General features: G+C 38.5%; 2 protein-coding genes across 2 annotated transcripts in view; one reads left to right on the forward strand and one right to left on the reverse strand.

Moving 5' to 3' along the window:
- Window positions 1–5,248, reverse strand: part of PIGF (phosphatidylinositol glycan anchor biosynthesis class F) — a 19,609-nt gene extending 14,361 nt beyond the window's left edge. The window contains exons 1-3 of the mRNA XM_018085074.2: window positions 4,813–5,248; window positions 3,078–3,169; window positions 2,091–2,207 (exon numbers count right to left, since the gene is read on the reverse strand). Coding sequence (XP_017940563.1) covers window positions 2,091–2,207; window positions 3,078–3,169; window positions 4,813–5,040 — 437 coding nt within the window. The 5' untranslated portion in view covers window positions 5,041–5,248. The remainder of the gene's footprint in view (window positions 1–2,090; window positions 2,208–3,077; window positions 3,170–4,812) is intronic.
- Window positions 5,249–5,409: 161 nt separating this feature from the next.
- On the forward strand, window positions 5,410–9,556 carry CRIPT (CXXC repeat containing interactor of PDZ3 domain). Its single transcript, XM_029965136.1, has 5 exons — window positions 5,410–5,436; window positions 6,311–6,376; window positions 6,780–6,834; window positions 7,501–7,604; window positions 8,928–9,556. Exons 1-5 carry the CDS (start codon window positions 5,421–5,423, stop codon window positions 8,990–8,992), a joined length of 306 nt encoding a protein of 101 aa, XP_029820996.1. The 5' UTR covers window positions 5,410–5,420; the 3' UTR covers window positions 8,993–9,556.
- Window positions 9,557–18,467: the final 8,911 nt, after the last annotated feature.

Genomic DNA, 18,467 nt, shown 5'->3' on the forward strand with positions numbered 1-18,467 from the left:
ACTTGAATTTAACTTTATGAATAGTCCTGTGATAAGCCATTAGGAGCATCAATATTTTCACACTAAACCACCTTAAACATAGCACAAAGCCATCCAGAGCAACAGCACTAGGTAATTAGTGTCTGTTACTTATTTACACTTGGTATATCAAGATAAACCTTCTTTTTCTACATCTTTTTCTGTCTTTTTCCAAAGACAATAGCACAAGCACATTTTGATCTTAAAAATATTGCACAGGTAAATAAGAGTAACAAAAATAAATGCCAGTGGTTACTTAAGTCTAAACTGCATTCAGGTATTTTTAAAATACATTAATTTTTTATACTAAGCTATACACTTAATCAGTCTTTCAAGCTTGCTCTTCCAGAGCAATTCAATTCCCTAAGTTCTATTTTCAAGGCAAGCAGCTGTGTTGATCTTACCTAACCATCTTTTTCCTCCATTTAACCAGTCCCACCTCATTCCACGTCGTTAAGTTAGCGACAATCTTTTAATATATCACATCTACACTCATTTCGTGCCTAGACACAAGAAGTTCCAACTCATTTATGAGGTCAAATGAAAAAACATGGGATTATTTTTAAAAGAGCAGCTTGCTACAATCCATAAAAAATTGCTACAATATTCCTTTGTAGTCTATTTTCATTCAAAGGCTGGAGTAAACAAACATAAAAAATAATAGACATTTTACTCAGCTAATGTCACATGGGTCACTAGTAAGAAGTATGTACAAGTCATCACAGCAAAAATGTCAAAACAAGACAATTGTTTCCAATGCAATACTTGTACTGAATAATACTTAATATCTAGAGTAGGAAAGAAAGAAAATGACAGGCATTCAAAATCTAACCTGGCACAAAGACAGACTGATGTTGTCAAACATCTGTTCCTTCAATTCAACTATTATTTCCAGTTGCAAAACCTCCAAAGATGACTAAGTGAATCAGCAGTGATTTGTTTTAGCTAAACAACTCCATGCTTTTATTAGAGTCTATTCAACCCGTCCACTGCAAATAAACAAGCATAAATGACTTGAATAAGGATCCAAGATATTTTTCAGTAAGTTGAGAACTGAGATAAACCAAAAGTCAATACCTGAAAGTACTGTGAAAGGTCTAGTTTTGTCCTCTACAGGAGTGCAAACCAAAAGTAACTCCGTAGGTCAGCACCATAACACATTCACTTTCTTTTGAGATCAGACTTCACTCTTATGAACTATTAAAAGGGGATGAATACTAATATCTTATTAAATCTCAAGCATATGTGGAGCCTCTTTATGCTTCAGTGTCCCAGTCTTTCAACAATCCTATTATTTTTTGAATGAAAAAAGGCAGAAGAGATAGAATACTTCTGAAAAACAGTTTATCCTCGATATATGCTAATGCCACGGCTGTCACTGAGGTGAAAATGCGGTTAAAAGGCTCATTTTACTTTAAACATACTCTTGAAAAAATTAATGCTTGAAAACTCTGACACTAAAAAAGCTCCTTTTGAAATTTGAAGAGCATGGGTAAAGATTACATACTTCAGACCTCTGTATATTCTATATAACTTCCACCATTACATTCAAGTTTAAAACAAGTGTTTGTTTTGGCTTGCTATTCCTGCTTTAAAAGTTGTTTTTACAAAGATACTATTGGATCATGTGCAATATTCTCCCTCAGCTCAGTGTAAGGTCTCCTCTTTACTGACAACCATCATACAGGACTGCACATACAATGTGCAGTCCAGTAAAATGTGTGTTGGACACTTCACTTCCTTCAAACACATATAAAGTGAGACTTAGTGTCTGGACACCAAAAATAAAAAGCTGGCTTTCCAAATCAGTGTCTTCAAAATAAATAATAATTTTCTTTGTCAGAAAAGTTTTCATAAGCCTGTAATTGGCTCAGTTGGTTGGAGCATGGGGCTAATAACACCAAGATTGTGGATTCAGTCCCTGTAGGGGCCATTCACTTAAGAGGTGGACTTGATCCTTGTGAGTCCCTTCCAACTCAGAATATTCTGTGAAATTTCTGTGAAATATTGTTTACATCAATTCAGTCTGTTTCTATTAGGGTTTAAATCAGAAACTTTAGATTAGCACTTACCCATTTTTACTAAATACCCGTATCCATGCTTGTATGTTTGGTCCCAGAATACACAAGCACTGTAAAGTAGTAAAGGTAGACAGGAGAACTGCAAACAAAAATGTCTCAGTAACTGACCTACGAAGAAAGAATATTACAAAATTAAGTGAGGTAGGTTATTAATTTCCTAAGAGTTCCAAGATTTAGGAAAAAAAACCCAAAACCTCTAAGTCAACTTGTGAAAGTACAAGTGCTTTCTTAACCTCATGTAGAAGAATAAAATATTTTCTTCTTGCTTTGTAGAATAGTAAAGAAAATTGGAGAGAGTTCTGCTGTTATTTCAAGACTGAAATGCAGTAATTATTTTAAATGCCCAATATCTGTAACATTTTTGAAATACCACAGATGTATCTCATATATAGCATTAGTTCTAACTTGAAGTATACTTGCACATTTACTTAATTATTCCATTTATTTTTCTAGTTTGGTGTTGTGAAAGTAGCCATGAAATGAAACTACATGATGCTATTAGTAGTCAGTAATTAGTGTATCTCTCAAAAATCAGATTGCTTCATACTTCTACTTTTTTCTTTTTATAAAACTTTTCTAAAAGTTAAAATACTAATGTCAAAAGGACAAAAGACATGCAAGATGTGTGATTTAGAATCTCATGGGGAAAATGACTAAATGAAACTCTGAAAAATGTGCGTGCCTGTATGTTTAAGGTAAACATTGAAGTAAAAAAAGTTGTTTGTAAACAAGATTTCTCAAAATAAAACTTGTAAGAGCTAGCTTCTAAGAAAACAAACAAGCAAACAAAAAACCCACAACAACAAAACTAAATTAAACCAACCAACCAAAACCCAAGCAGCCACCCTTCTTCCCCCAGCCAGGAGCTTTATCCTTTAACTTTCAGTGTACCAGAAAACATACAAGTACTTATACCAATATCTGCAAGGAGAACTGGCCCTTAGAATGTTTAGAGAAAGAGAGGGTCTTCTGACTTACTCTATGAGAGGTGCTCCATAAAGAACAATAATCGCATGAAACAGTATGCAAGACATGAAAAAGTATATACAGCATTTTAGAAATCTGGATATCTAAAAAAGAGCAATAAAATATCAGAATAACGTTTCAAAGAAGAACATAAGTAACATAAGTAACACAGTCTACATCTTATCAAGAGCACAGTACTCTAATTGCTTCTTTAATTTCAGCTACAACACAGTATAATAGCATGGCATATTTAAAATTTTTTCCATATGTTTAAATAATTAAAAATGATCACACTCCATCTAAAACTTTTTTCATGCAACCCTTTAGAATAAGGCAAAAGTACAAAAAATATAACCAGAAATGACAGGATAAACAGAAATAATTTTATTGGATATTCTTACATTTCTGTTTTACATCTGACTGTCATGTCCATTCGTTAAAAGGCAACTCTCACAGAAAGTGAAAAAATATTTAAAAGCAAGAAAAGATGCAATATAAAAAAATATGCAACATTCAGAATCAAAATGGCATTAAATAAAGAACACTACACTTTGAACTTGGCATCTTAAATTCCAAATACATTTGGGAAATATCCAGACTTTCTATAAATCTGCAAAACACATAACTTTCTATGAACAACAGTTTCTGAGTACTCAGTATATCATACAGAAGCATACACACTTGATAAATAGTTCTGATTAGGTCTGTTCTGATCAGGTCACCAGTGCAATTCCATAATTTCCCTTTAACTCTTTCTTTTTTGTATATTTACTCCTTATGCTAGTCTAAGACAAAACCTCCCCTAGAACATGAAGCATGCTTCATTTTTATATCACCGATTGTTAAAATACGTGTTTTCCGTAATGGTTTTGTGCATTTCACATCCTCCTCAGCCAGCAAAACTACACAGAAGCTTTGCATACAAAGATACTGCTTTCTGAGATGCTTGCTTAAATGTTTAAGAAACACCACATCAGAGCACTACATCTTGTCTGACTCAGCAAGTCAGGTGTGAGACTATGCACCTGACTTCAAAACTCTGATCGCTGTATTCCCCCACTCCTGAGCAAGTTGTGTGCTGCTCCAGATTCCTGACGTTCAAACTTACTTCACTGGGATTTGTACCTTTAACGTTCCCTGTTGCAAACTGTGATTACAGATAATGTCTCCCAAATTTAGATTTTTCTGTATGAAATTTTCATCATTCAAGGAAATGTAGCCATTTTAACATTTTTCCACGTAACTTTTTTTAAATTGGCCAACTTTGTTTAAATTGTAATGAGCTACTGTCTCTTTTATGTCTCAGATTCTAAAAAGTATTTTTTCTTCCTTTAAAGTCATGACAAACTTACAACTACACACAAGAAGCGTGTGATGACATGTCTTTTTGGCACACCCACTAATCAAGAAGAGTAGCGAGGCCTGGACTAGGAAAGGAGTTCTGTGCCCGTTCAATTTTGTCACATTTTGCCACCATGCAAATTGTTGGGACTACAAACAGCAATGCACTGACAGGAATAAGGAAAGCACAGACTCACTCACCCAAACAGGTTATGAACAGATGATAGAAAAAGTTTAACATAATGAAAATATTGAAAAAGTCGTTTCAAAAAGTGCTACACCCAGCTCATTCATGGAAAATGAGAATTCACCACCAAAAAGTGTCTTTTCTCACTGGATTATCTCAGAGAATTTGATTCCCCTCTGTATTGTCTTGTAGCAACTTAAGAATAAAAACAAATCTTACCTTTTGAGCAAACGAACTTCTCTTAGGAGACTGACTTGGTTTAAGGACTAAGTGCAAGCTTACATTAAGGGCACCGACACAGACAGAACAAACACACAGCCACGTGAGGTGCGTTCCCAGCACCGTGAATCCCTCCAGGAAGAAAGACGGAACAACCGCCGTCAGGACAATCGACAGCGCACAGAGGAGGTTGGCAGCCAGGAGCCTCCTGATTTCTGCCTCTTTCATCGTGTTCCCCGGGAAGGGACCACCCGCAGGACACCGAGTTAACCCGCTACGGAAAGGCGGCGGCAGCGCCACAGGGCAACATCTTTCCTAGTCGCGATACACCAGGCAGAGCCCTGAGCCTGGCTTTGGGGTCAGAAGAACGTCAGTCACTTTAAAAAAATCAAGGGCAGCCCCTGGGAGCGGCAGCCCCAGGCCCTGAGGGGTGAGGGGTGGTGGCGCCGTCGCCGCCTTTCCGACCGGGATCGCCCGGGGCCGCCCGGCAGCGGAAGGCGGCGGGACCCGACGCCAGATCCGGGGCGGTGTCGGAAGCGGCGGCTTGTTGTGGTGGGGCAGAGATGGTGTGCGAGAAGTGTGAGTGCGGGGGACGGGGGGTGGCAGAGATGGTGTGCGAGAAGTGTGAGTGCGGGGGACGGGGGGTGCGCGGGGTTTTGCCCTGCCCTGCCTTTCCTTGCCTTTCCTTTCCTTGCCTTTCCTTTCCTTTCCTGCGGGGGTCCCGGCCGGCCCCCGAGCGGAGCAGCAGCTGCGGGTCCCGGGTTGTTCGGGTTGGACTCTGGGCGGCGGCGGTTCCGGGAAGGGCCCTGTGTGAGCTGTCATTCCACGGGCAGTGCCTGTGGCACGTATTAGCGCAGCATAGTTTAGATGATTCTGGTCTGTATCAGGAATAGTGTAGCCAGCAGGACCAGGGAGGTGATCGTCCGTCTGTACTCGGCACTGGTGAGGCCGCACCTCGAGTGCTGTGTCCAGTTCTGGGCCTCTCAGTTCAGGAGGGATATTGAGGCGCTGGAGTGGGCCCAAAGAAGAGCCACGAAGGTGATGAAGGGTCTGGAGCACAAGTCCTACGAGGAGCGGCTGAGGGAGCTGGGATTTTTTAGCCTGGGGCAAAGGAGGCTCAGGGGAGACCTCATCACTCTACAGCTACCTGAAAGGAGGGTGTAGCCAGGTGGGGGTCAGCCTTTTCTACCAGGCGACTAGTGACAGAACAAGAGGACATAATATTAATCTGCGCCAGGGGAGGTTTAGGTTGGATGTTAGGAAGAATATCTTCACAGGAAAGGTGATTAGACATTGGAATGGGCCACCTAGGATGTGATGGAGTCACTGTCACTGGAGGTGTTTTAGGGAAGACAGGACATGACACATAGTGCCATGGTCTGGTTGACAGGGTGGTATTAGGTCATAGGTTGGACTCCATGATCTCAGAAGTCTCTTCCAGCCCAATTGATTCTGTGATTCTGAATTTTTTTTTGCTTTGTAATATCTCCTTACATAGGCGAGAAGAAGCTTGGTACAGTGATCACTCCCGACACATGGAAAGATGGTGCAAGAAACACTACAGGTAACCCCGGGGAGGTTTAACACTTGTTTTTGAGGTATTATAAAACCAGTCAGGCACCTGAGCTATCTTATCATATTAAGGCTAAAATGTTACATTACTAATCAGATTAAATCTTAACTCACATAGTTTCCCTCCCATGCTGATTCAATGCATTGGCAATTTATTACCTGGAACTCTTCAGTATTGAATTTGTCTGTTTGGGTTTTTTTTCTGTATGGAATGGTGATAGACAGAGTATTTAAACAGAGTATAAAAGTGTTCCATTGTCCTGCTCCCTAGTGCTATGCTGTATGTTTTATCTCTGTGACTTGTTTTGCACAAGTGTAAAAGCTGTAAACTAAGCTTTTTAAAGTATGCTTGGAACTGGGAAATTAATTCATTTATGGTTTTATTCTTTCTGTAGAAAGCGGTGGCCGCAAATTAAATGAAAACAAGGCATTGACCTCAAAGAAGGCAAGGTTAGTATTTAATACTGATTTTGGCTACAAACATCCATTAACAAACTAACTGAGGCCTGTTTCCTGCACATCTGGGCAACTACTCAAAACTTGTCCAAAATACACTTTAAAAAACCCCAGTTGTGGGGATTGTGATATTTTATTAGTTGGTAAAAATATGTCAATATATATTTCATGAGGGCTTTCTGCTCAGTCATAGAGTGTGGATGAATATTTTACTGCGGTTCTCACTGGAATTGCTGGAGTTTGATGCTTTTGTAGGAGAGAAGCTGGGAAGGCTTATTTTCTGTGCTAGATTGCTGGTATAATCTCTTGAGCATTTCCTTAGGCTCCAAGGGACTTCCTATTGTGCAAGGGAGCAAGATGCTGCTGGAAGGTGTTTAAGTTCAAAGTCATGTGGTATTTTAATAAAAATACACATTTTTAATTCTGCTTTTGTTAAGTTTATGTCTGTAATGCAAGAAATTTCTCTTAGTAGGGAAAGTGGGAGCTTTTCTGCATACTCTGTGCAGCCTATTACAATTAATCCTTGTATAACGTTTTTCCAAATTAAAGGTTTTGCTGGAGTTTCTGACTATGTCCTCTGGCTTAAACTTTTTAGGATGAGGCAGAAGAAACACTTAATTTCAAGGTGTATAAATCAAATACTTTTCTTTTTTTTCCCAGATTTGATCCTTATGGAAAGAACAAGTTTGCAATATGTCGGATCTGTAAGAGTTCTGTCCATCAGCCAGGGTCTCACTATTGTCAAGGATGTGCCTATAAAAAGGGTGAGTTTCACTGAGTACCAAAATACCCCAGTTTGGTTAGAAACTAGGTAGGAAGGGGAACACTTGAATTTGTTTTGCCTTACAAACAGAAGGCTAAAATGAGATTATCAGATTTAATTGCTGTCTTTGACTACTAATAGGAAGGCACAGAGGACACAAAGACTCTTCTGAGGTGCACAGTAACAGAATGAAAAACAATGTACACAGGTTAGAATGTGGAAACTCCTAATTACATACAAGGAAAGCAATTTTTCAGTGTGAGAGTGATCAAATACTGTACCAACAGGCACCACCAGAGGTTGTGGAATCTCTACAAGGAGGTATATTCAGAGGATGACTTGAGCCAACCTCATCCAAATTGGTTGTGTTTTGAGTGGGGCAGGACTAAAGACTGCTGGAGATTCCTTTCAACCTGTGTAATTCTGTGATTCTGATTCTTCTAAAATGTTTCTGGTATCAGAACCAGTAGATTTGAAGAATAACTCTAAGCTTAATCTTGGCAGTTGCATAGGAAACTGTCATCTAGCAAGTTTGATTTTTCTCAGGTTAAAAAAAATTAGATTTTGTAAAACTCATTTGATTGTTGCAGTCCCTTTTCTGTTCCCTTCTCCCCTCTCCCCTTTTTATAATAACTGAATCTAAAACTCTAAATAGTGTTCTCAAAAAAAAAAACCCCAAACAAAACAACAAACAAATCCCAAACCGAAAACCCAAACAAAAACTACCCCTAAACCAGAAACAAAACACTCCACACTCATCCACCTCCCAAAAAAAACTCCCACAGAACAACCAACTTTTAATCTTGGTAAAGCAGTGGGCTAGTTTAAAAAGTAGAATACCTAGGGAATAAAAGAGAAAAAAGGAAATTTCTGTATTTTCTTCGCCCTGCTACTTTCTGTCCATCTCAGGCCTTGGTTTGGCTACAGAACTTAAAAGGATTAACAGTACACCAATTTTACCTGTTTGCTGGATGTGAGCCTTTCCTGGCTCTTCCAGAATTCCAGCAAATTACAGAGGCTTCGGGCAGTGTTGTGAATCATAATGCTCTCAAAATAGAGCTTACTTTCTTGAGTGGCAGTATTACACATATTACACTTTCTTGAGTGGCAGTATTACACATATGCTGCAACTACTGATATGTATTAGAAGTCATAATATGACTTCTAATTTTGCAGTATCTTTTGAGAAAATGCACGGAATGTCAATAAGAGCTCATTTGAACAATTTTTAAAAAAATAATCTTTACCAAAACATAGCAAATGTGTTTTTGAAGAAGACTTTAATAATTTTAAAATAATTTACACACCTTTTGTGTGCTTATAGGCATCTGCTCAATGTGTGGCAAGAAGGTCTTGGATACAAAGAACTACAAGCAAACTTCAGTCTAATTGTATCGAGTAGTCTTTTTATGAACTTTAACTTCTGTGTCCTTGTACAGTAACTTTTCCCTAAAATAATTTGTGAATAATACTTTTTGGAAGATAATGCAGTTACTTGGAATGAGATGATAGGTAAAGACAGCCTGATGGTTTGCCTAAGAATGTACATAATATCTGATTCTTGTTTTAGCATTAATGTTAGCTGATATTGAAAGCTAATGGTTTGCAGCAACTGATAAAGTTCAAAGGGAATGAGAAGATCCTGGTAGATAGGTTGAAACTATGTTACCATCATAAGAGAGATTTTTGAGATTAACACTTTTATTCTTTTGGCCTATCACTAGTCTTCTGCTTGTTTCATAGTTATATTTTATAGATGTATAAAATATGAGCTTGTTATCACCTCATTAAAATATCTTCATTCAGTTTTATACCTATAAGTTTTTATAACTACTCTCAGCCCAAACTATTATGTCCATGCTCTTCAGATCTTAATGCAATTGTCCTGTTGAATTTTGTTTCTGCCTACAGTACAGTTGGTTATATCACAAACTGTTAAACTGCTGAAGTCTACTGAGTTGCCCTGCCAGTTCTTTCTTTGTCATTGTTGTGGTTTAGCTCCAGCCAGCAACCACGCCCATGGAACCACTCTCTCCCCCACCAGCAGGACTGGGGAGAGAGTTGGAAGGATAAAAGCTAGAAAACTCATGGGATAAGGACAGTTTAATAGGGAAAGCAAAAGGCACGCACACAAGCGAAGCAAAACAAGGAATTCATTCACTACTTCCCATGGGTAGGCAGGTGTTCAGCCATCTCCAGGAGACCAGGGCCCCATCACGTGTAACAGTTACTTGGGAAGACAAAACACCATCACTCCAAACATCCCACACTTTACATACTGAGCGTGATGTCATAGGGTCTGGAATATCCCTTTGGTCAGCTGGGGTCAGCTGGCCCAGTTGTGTCTCCTCCCAACCTCCCATGCACCCCCAGTCTCCTTGCAGGCAGGAAAGGCCTTGGCTCTGTATAAGCCCTGCTCAGCAATAACAGAAACATCTTTATGTTTTCAACCCTGTGATCAGCACAGATCCAAAACACAGCCCCATTCCAGCCACTGCAAAGAAAACTAACTCTACCCCAGCCAAACCCAGCACAGGCAGATCATCTATCCCCTCATTAGCCTCCAGGGAGGCTTTATGTGTGGCATCTGGTGGCCCAAGGCAATAAAATAATGAGCATCAATTTCTAAGTGTCTCAGTCTCATCATTTCCTAATTTGGCCTGGCTTTTAGATACCTAGTTTGAAACTTACCCTTGAATTTGATGATATAACTGCTTATATACGTGTCAAATTTGAAAGCTGAAAGCAGGCTGCCTTGTCTTCAGCACTGGTTTGATACAAGACTTGAAGTGAGCATCTCTGAGCATGAGAGGCTACATACAATTCTGCAGTTCTCTTGTCCTTTGCTTAGTTTCTACACAAGAAAGCAAGTTCTGTTATGGAGCATAGTAAGTGTTCACTTTGCATGCATTTTAAGGGGAAAGAATGGCACTCCTTAATTCATGGTGCCGTTTCAACTAGACCTATTTAAGTGTTTACTCCTCCCAGCAACCTTCTCTTGGCAGTCTCGTGCTTTTGCAATTTCCTTTCAACTCTTAACAGAAAAACTATCAATGGGAATTTCCCTGTGAATATGTTTTAGGTTTCCTTTTGTTCTCATATTTTTACTGAGAAAACTGCATGACTACTGGATACTGAAAAATTGCTGTTCTTTCTACGGGACCAAAAGAAGAATGTTGTGCATATAGTTAAACCACCCTGTAGTTGCACTGTGAGTAGCCCTCTAAAGGGGGGTGTTTAACATTTCCTATCACCCTTAATTATGCATTATTAAGCATTTGTCACCTACATTTCTTCCAAATGTGTTAGCTTCCTGCAGTTGCTACAGGGGTCATTCTTTTCAGCATTTTATATTTACTAAGAAGCTTTGTCAGGATAGTGGAGTTGGCTGAGTTTTCCAAAAGAAGAGAGGAATGCTGCTGCTTTTCACTTAAAAAGCTTCATTTATTGCAACAATTGAATGGAGGTACGTGGATTAGCTAGCTGGTGATATCTTGGTGCTGGCCACTTGTTTCCAAACACATCAAGGAATTCCAATATTTGTGTATATCTCTATGACACATCCTTTGTATGGGGGAAAAGAAAATGTCTATAATTGGCTTCGAGCTTTGCAGCAAGTGCTTGTAAGGAGTGTATGACAATTGCAGGTGGCAGATTCTCCGATATTCTCTGAATTCTTCACCCTTTATGGGTGTGTGCTGTAGAATTGACTGATTTTTGCTATTCTGTGAATAAAACTTCTTTTCTTGTCTTCTTGAAACTGGCCAGTATCTCTACTTCAAAAGCATGACATTGTAATTCTTTAATACATGGTATGAATTGAATGTTTATTGCACTCTGTAAATATTGGCACTGAATGAACTCTTACCTCATTTTGTAACTGATTTAAGAAAAACAGGGATTTAAATAATATACTTTGTTTATAATTATTTTGTGAATCCAGCTTTTAAGCGCCTGTACTCTATTACTGGGCAGCTGCTTTTGCATGTTAGAATGTATTTTTGTTGTAAAAGGAGGATGGGGTTTGTTTTGGTGGGCTTTTTTTTTAATGGTGGGTACAAAGAGTGTTTTGTTTTTCTAGGGATTTGTACATGCTCAGGATCTTCCATCTGTAGCCCTCAAAGCTTCTTAGCCTTGTGAGAGTTTCAGTTCCTGAGATCTATAAAATGTGCTGATGTAACAGTCAATTTTCAGAGAAACTCATTTTCCAAGCATTGCTTTGGAGTCTCATTGCTTTAAATTTAAATCACAAGCCATCTCCTGAACGTCTGAGATGTACCACTGTTCAAGGCAGTCTTGGCAAAGAAGCACTTAAAGGTAGCTTTTAAAATTATATACGCCCTCCTTATAATTGAATTGTCATATAAAAGCATATTGTTGATACTGAAAATGTTTTGTAAGCATGGGATGCCTTTCCTGAGATATTGTGCAGTGAAAAACAAAAGAAAATTTGTAATGGAAAATTGCCAGTTTTGTTTAATGTACTGAAAAGAACACAGTAATATTCCCAGATGATCAGCCTGTCCTCTAAATCACAGGTTACATAAGAGATTTGTGCTGCCAAATTTAGTAGGATTAGAATTTTCCTCAGTACTGCTGAATTCCTATACTGTCCTTGCTGTTCCTGCATATTCGTTGGTCAGAGCTATTACTGAGCTAAGTATAAGCAACATTTTGGTGCAGATTATGGAGAGAAAATAACAGGTTAGCTACAAAAATGTTGCTGTGCCTGTAGCAACCAATCAGATGAAAACTGAACAGGAACTATTGATCTTGTGTCAGGGTGTTCTCACATTCTTCCCTACGTTGTTTTGTTAATCCTACTCTTCCTGCTGCAGAAGCTGGAGTCAGGACCATCCAAAGACAGGCATTTGGCAATATGGTTCCAAAGCATTAGGACTATTTTAATTGTTTACTTGTTTATTCTGTTCCTTCATTATCAGAAGAATAACAAGAAAGACTTTGTCTTATATGTCAGGGATGTCACTGAACCTCTTTGCATTCAGTTTTTCTTGAATATGACCCAGTCTTGCACCACAACCATTTAGCAAAACAAGAGATACACAAGCTTCAAATTCTAAGTCTGTTACACCTACATGCTTGTTCTGTTATCACTCCTATCATCAGCACATCTCTCTGCACTGCCTGAGATTGCACAAATCTTCCAGTTCTGTACTAGCTGAACATTGCTCCACCCAGAGGTGCTTAAGCCAGGACCCTCTGCCAGTCTCACCATCATAATTGTGGGCAAGAGTGATTGAGGCCTTTGTATTATTAGTGGACATAAGAGGTATGTGCAAAAACTAAAAAACACTTAAGCAGCTGCTCAAAGTAGTACAATGAACCATGTTGCTTATTTTCCTAATACAAAGTTGCAAGTTTCCCAAACACAGAAAGATTTCCCAGCAGGAGAGATTCATTATTCATTGAAAGACAGTAAGCCAAGAGCCCAAGTTGTGGCTTTTTACATCTGGAATGACAAAATTTGGTTTATGATAGAGCCTCTATGCTGAGAATAAAGATTCTGGAGCTAATAAAGTCTTTTAAAACCCCCTCAGACAAGCCATTGCTTTCCTTGGATTGAAACTGGGCTTCCTGATCTCCTGTAAGTATGTATGGCCCAAAGATGGGCCCCTTTCTGTCCTTTGCCTTGGATGCTGGAGAATCCAAGAGTGGTTTTTGGGATGTTGCTGCCCAGGCACTGACCTACCAGTTGCTTCCTAGAACTGTCTACTCTGAACACTGGCTCAGCATGGAATCATGAACGTATCTCTTTTGCTTGGGGTTTCTTACCAGATCACTGGTTTAGAAAAAAAAGGTGGCCAGGTGCAAAATGGAATACTGGTGGCAGGAAACTTCATCCTGAATATCATGAGAGAATGAACACATTGCTGCATCACAACTGAGGTTGCTATTAAGCAAAAATATTTTTGCTTTCCCAGTAAGCAGGACTGGTTGAACAATCTGAGCAGGCATGATGACAGCTCTTACAAATAACAGAACCAAATGTTTCTTTTAGTGAGGATTATAGATGTGCCTCATGTGAAGACCAGTTGGTTTTGAACCTTTTGTCTTCCTTCCAAATGTGCTTTTATGGAGGAAGCTGTCATCTGAAATTCATCAGAAACTGATTTTTCATCAGCCTTTATGGATGGGGGACATAGTTCACTTTGCAGAACTTGCATGAGGTATACATGAATTCATCATACCTGGCTAATGCCTGCAGAAAGTGTGAGGTCACTGTTGACAAAGAGTGCTTACTTTGCCCACTCAAGGGCAACAGGAACAGCTGTGTTGAAGGAACCTGGAAGAATTTGAAATCTTGCCAAGCAACCGAAGAAAGATCTGAGTGAAGTGTTCTCCATGTGGGTATTGCTAGTAAAGATTACTTTGTTACATGGTTCACAAAGACACTACTGACACTTTTTTTTTTTTGCCTTGATACCATTCGTTTGTGAAAAATAGCAAGTAGATTTTTCAGGCACTGCTCAACTGGTGAGCAAAGAACTACCTAATTAAGCAGACATTTTCAAACTGGCTTTCTAGTAGAAAACTTCTAAAAACTACTCCTTCCTTTCTGTCTCTCTCTTTTGCACTACAAGATGTGAACTGAACTTACCAATGTTAGTGACTCATTAAGCGTAAGCGCTTCCAGCAGATGCACTTGCTATATGCTCATCTGCCAAGTGCCATTGGGAAAACAAACGTTGAGGAGGGTTTTTTCCTGCCTCATCGTGGTTATGATGATTAAATACCAGTACTGTTAACTGTTTCAGGTCCCATGCAAACAGACAGAACTCACAGTTGCCATTTTCTACTGGCTAATGGGTCTCATCACATGCATCTTAATTTTATCATAATCAGCACAGTCCAGGAAATCATTACTTGCTCTTAATTTTCTGCTACTCCTTTTGCTGCCATAGAAGGTAAAGATTTTAAGTTGATACAGCTCCCAGATTGTGTCATGGACATTCACTGTTCTGGTATATTTACTACTGTTCAGTAACACAGCAGTGCAAATATGTGTGACAAAAGGCATGGCTCTCAGGGAGTTGGCATCTAGCCCAGTCCAATTGTCATCTTTTATTGATTAAAATATTTAAATGCTAATTAGATTAAGCAAAGACTTTGTTGTCTTAAATCTCTCTCTTTCTATGGGAGGCTTTTGAAAATGTGATGCCATGACATTTCAGTGAGGAATAGCTTTCATTTTATGACTTCCAAAAGCATTGTTTTCCTAAAGGATGGGAAGTAAGCAAAAGTGATAGAAGGCAACAGTTATTCTACCAATCTTCAGATTTGTTTTCATTTGTTTGTTATGAGGCTTTCAAAGAAATCTTTAAAATATTGGGCATATTTTGTATATACAGTGTTGTCAGCCTGAATTTGAAGCGAGCCTGAAGGGGGGGTTTCATGCACTCACTCCGTGTAGCATCCTGCAGTGCTGTGGTGGAGACTGAGCAGAGAAGCTCCATGTACCCATCCTGGTGGTAGGTAAGAAAAAAAGTATCTGCTAGTGAAGGCAGCAGAATTCAGGAGTCAAAGTATTCAAATTTAGTGTCTCTGACAGATTCTAAAACATTACACATAGTGAACTGCGTGAGTGAATCTTTGAAGCTTCTAGGAAAACTGTGTAGAGAACAGCAAATGCATTTCTTAAGTTTTTGCTAGTAATATTCACACCCTTTCTTTTTTTTTCTGTTTTATCCAGATTTCCTGTTATAATTAATTCTCTGCACCTGCCTAACATACAAGCATATGTTATTGGGGAACTTTGGGTAAGTGCAACATTGATAGTTGCACTGAGACAAAAACAGACAATTGGGTATTATGATGCATGAAGGAAAAACTGCCAGTTTTTAAAGACTGTCACATACATTCATAATAAAAGAGAAAACTTTTAAAATTATTTTATCTTAGCTAAATTAAAAACAAATGATCATGCAAATATTAAGGATATAAACCAGTTTGCAATCTCCATGCTTTTTTATTCTATAAAATATATCTGAAGATTTTGCTGGTTTGGTTTGGGTTGAGTTTTTTTCAGAAACAGCTAGGGGCCATGGACAATTTTTAAGTTTACTTAAGCAAATAATTAAAAATTTAAATCCTTTCCAGTATATGACTATGCATGGCAAGGTCATGAAGATTGTTTGGAGGTGAATATATAGGTTAGCCAGGTTTTGACAAGTGTGCTTGTCACACGCAAGCTGTGAAATGCAATTTTATAAGCACTGCTCTACCATAAAGTGCCCTATGTTCTGGCTTTATTCCTGCCTTTATATTGGTAATGAAAAAAATCAGTGCTTGGATTGAGGAAGGAAATGGTAGGACTAGGAACAGTAAAACTGTGTGGAGCACAAGTGCACACTTCTGTCACTGAACACTCGATAAGCATTAACTTTCCCTTACAATCCCGCAAAAGGCAGATAAATAGGAGCTGCTCAGCTGATTTGTCCAAGGCTGCTGAGGAGGTTGGTGTCCGATTGGGGTTAGAACTCAGTAAGAAAAACTGCAGATTGCTAGGAGATGGCTTGTCTCTGTGTCTTTTGTGCGTGCAGTACTTTTGATACCTGGATGATCAGCGCAGATTAAGACAGGAGTCTGACACAAGAATTTGCTTTAGTGAAGTTAGTTTGAAAAACAAATAGAGCATAGTTTTCTTATGGGATTTTTTCCCCTGGAGGTCCATTCAAACAGTTTTCCATAACATTTTATGTTATAGGTTTCATCACCAGTACTTAATACTTTGGGCTATACAGCTGATTTATTTGTGTAAACACTTTCTCTGTATAATGGTCAGCTTTCAGCATTGATTAAACTTAGGAAATTTGATATTTATTGAATATTTCATACATAAAACTATCAGTTCGATTTGTTCTTATTTGGACACCTATGGGTTATGATATCTTATCTCAATTATGCCAAATATTAAGGCATTTTCTCAAGAAGATGGGTCAACAGAATTACAATGCATTGAAGAACAACTGTATCTAAAAGTACATTTGCATGTGAAAAATGTTATATTTATAAAACTGGTCAAACTAAGAATACAGAAGAAAAAGCAGGTATTCAAATAAATCAATAGTCCGATCGGAAAAAATCAAACATCTATAGAAGATAAAATTTTTATTCAAATTCAGATCAACAGTCAGATTTTGTCACGCTTCTTGATGTAGAATGGTATCTTTTTCTCCCAGTATTGCTCCTCCTTTGGTTTAGAGGTGCAAATATCTAAAGGTAGTTAGGGACCTAATTCCCAATGAATTTATTTCATTGAGAGTGGGTGCTCACTACAAGCTGTGTAATAAGGTACTGCACAGCATGAATAAGGTACAAAATGTGACATATCAGAACAAGTAGCATTTTTTATATACATCACTATCTGATTTACCATTACTGCAGGTTTATTTCCAATAAAGCTTTAATAAAAATTCAGCTTGCTGCTAGTGGGTATATACTGATACAACAGCAGCTAATTTTTTCCCTATGCATAAGGATCTGGAAAGAGATTGGTCCCAGAGATCTTAAGAAACAGCATCATGTTACTTTGTTGGTTGTGTGTTCCCTTCAAAAAGAGGCAAACGAGACTTCTGAGCTGGACTTTCTAGCTAGTGATAAATAAATTGCCTTCACTGGAGGAATGAGGCAGTGTGTGAACTGACAACTGAACATTTTCAATATGTTGAAACAGGCTGATAGTGCAGTACTGATATACATTGCATGGTGTTTCATTGCATGATACAGTATATCATTCAACACTTTTCCAGTTTGTCTTAGAAAATTGCTTTAGGTTAAGGAAAAGGATTAAAAATATTTTTGAGGGCTAAATAAGTACAAGTTTGTCCTCTTCTTTTGATCCTGCAGGAGGTCCCGTAATATTTCTATGTATTAGAGAGTTCTGATTTCAGGATGTAGAAGCATTTGTGTAGAGGAAAGGGGTAGTTCTGAAGGAGAATGGCTCTCCACAACCACATATCCATATTTCATTGAGGTCCATTTAACCAAATTTCTGCTACTGACTTTTAGATATGTGCACATAATGTCCTCACTGTTTTCCAAGTGGGCCATAAATTTCAAAGGGCAGCTGTTTCTGAAGCACTGTGGCATGTTTGTCTTGCCATACCCACTGGGAGTTTTAGCTTGCACCCTAATTCTGCCAGCCAGAAAGGATAGAGGACAGTGGAGAAGCAGATTACATCAATCTTGTATCTTCTGGCTGTTCATAGGCTGTCTGAGGAGACCTGTTTTGTTTTTTTTTTTTTGATCAAGGCATCTTTTAGAAAGTATCCCTTAGAATCCTTTGAAATGGGGCAGAATCCTCAAGAGCAAGGCTTAGGGGTATGAGTCCTCAAAGATGTGTGATCATCCAGCTCTTACTGAAATTTAGGTAATGCCTGTGTGTCTTTGGGAATATGTAGTTAAGTTTCTCAGTTCTGGGAGTGCATTCAAAGAAGGCTCCCAGTCCCATTAGCTTAATTAGTGAAATATATGCCTCACATTCTGCAGCCCAGCAAATGGTTGAACCCATTTGCTCCTCCCCTCTAGACCAGTTTTTATGAGGCCAGAGTTATACCAGCACCGACTGATTTTAATACATGTAGTTTATAAATGTTGTTACAATCTCCTAAAGTAAGCATATGAAAACCTCTGCTTTTTCTGTGACATATCTGTCAGCCAAAACAAAAAGATCTTGCTTTACCAGTGTGATCTATTTCCAATGCATTATCAACCTTGTTATCACAATCATAAAGCAACCTCCAATATCACAGTGCATTTGTTGTGGTTAGAGTAGGAATATAGTCAGGTCACTGGCAAATGTTATTTTTGGCTTTGGGGTATATGGACCATTTTTTCAAGTGTA

This window comes from Manacus vitellinus, unplaced genomic scaffold, assembly GCF_001715985.3.
Source record: "Manacus vitellinus isolate BGI_N305 unplaced genomic scaffold, ASM171598v3 scaffold_8_pilon, whole genome shotgun sequence".
NCBI classification, from domain to species: Eukaryota; Metazoa; Chordata; class Aves; order Passeriformes; family Pipridae; genus Manacus; species Manacus vitellinus.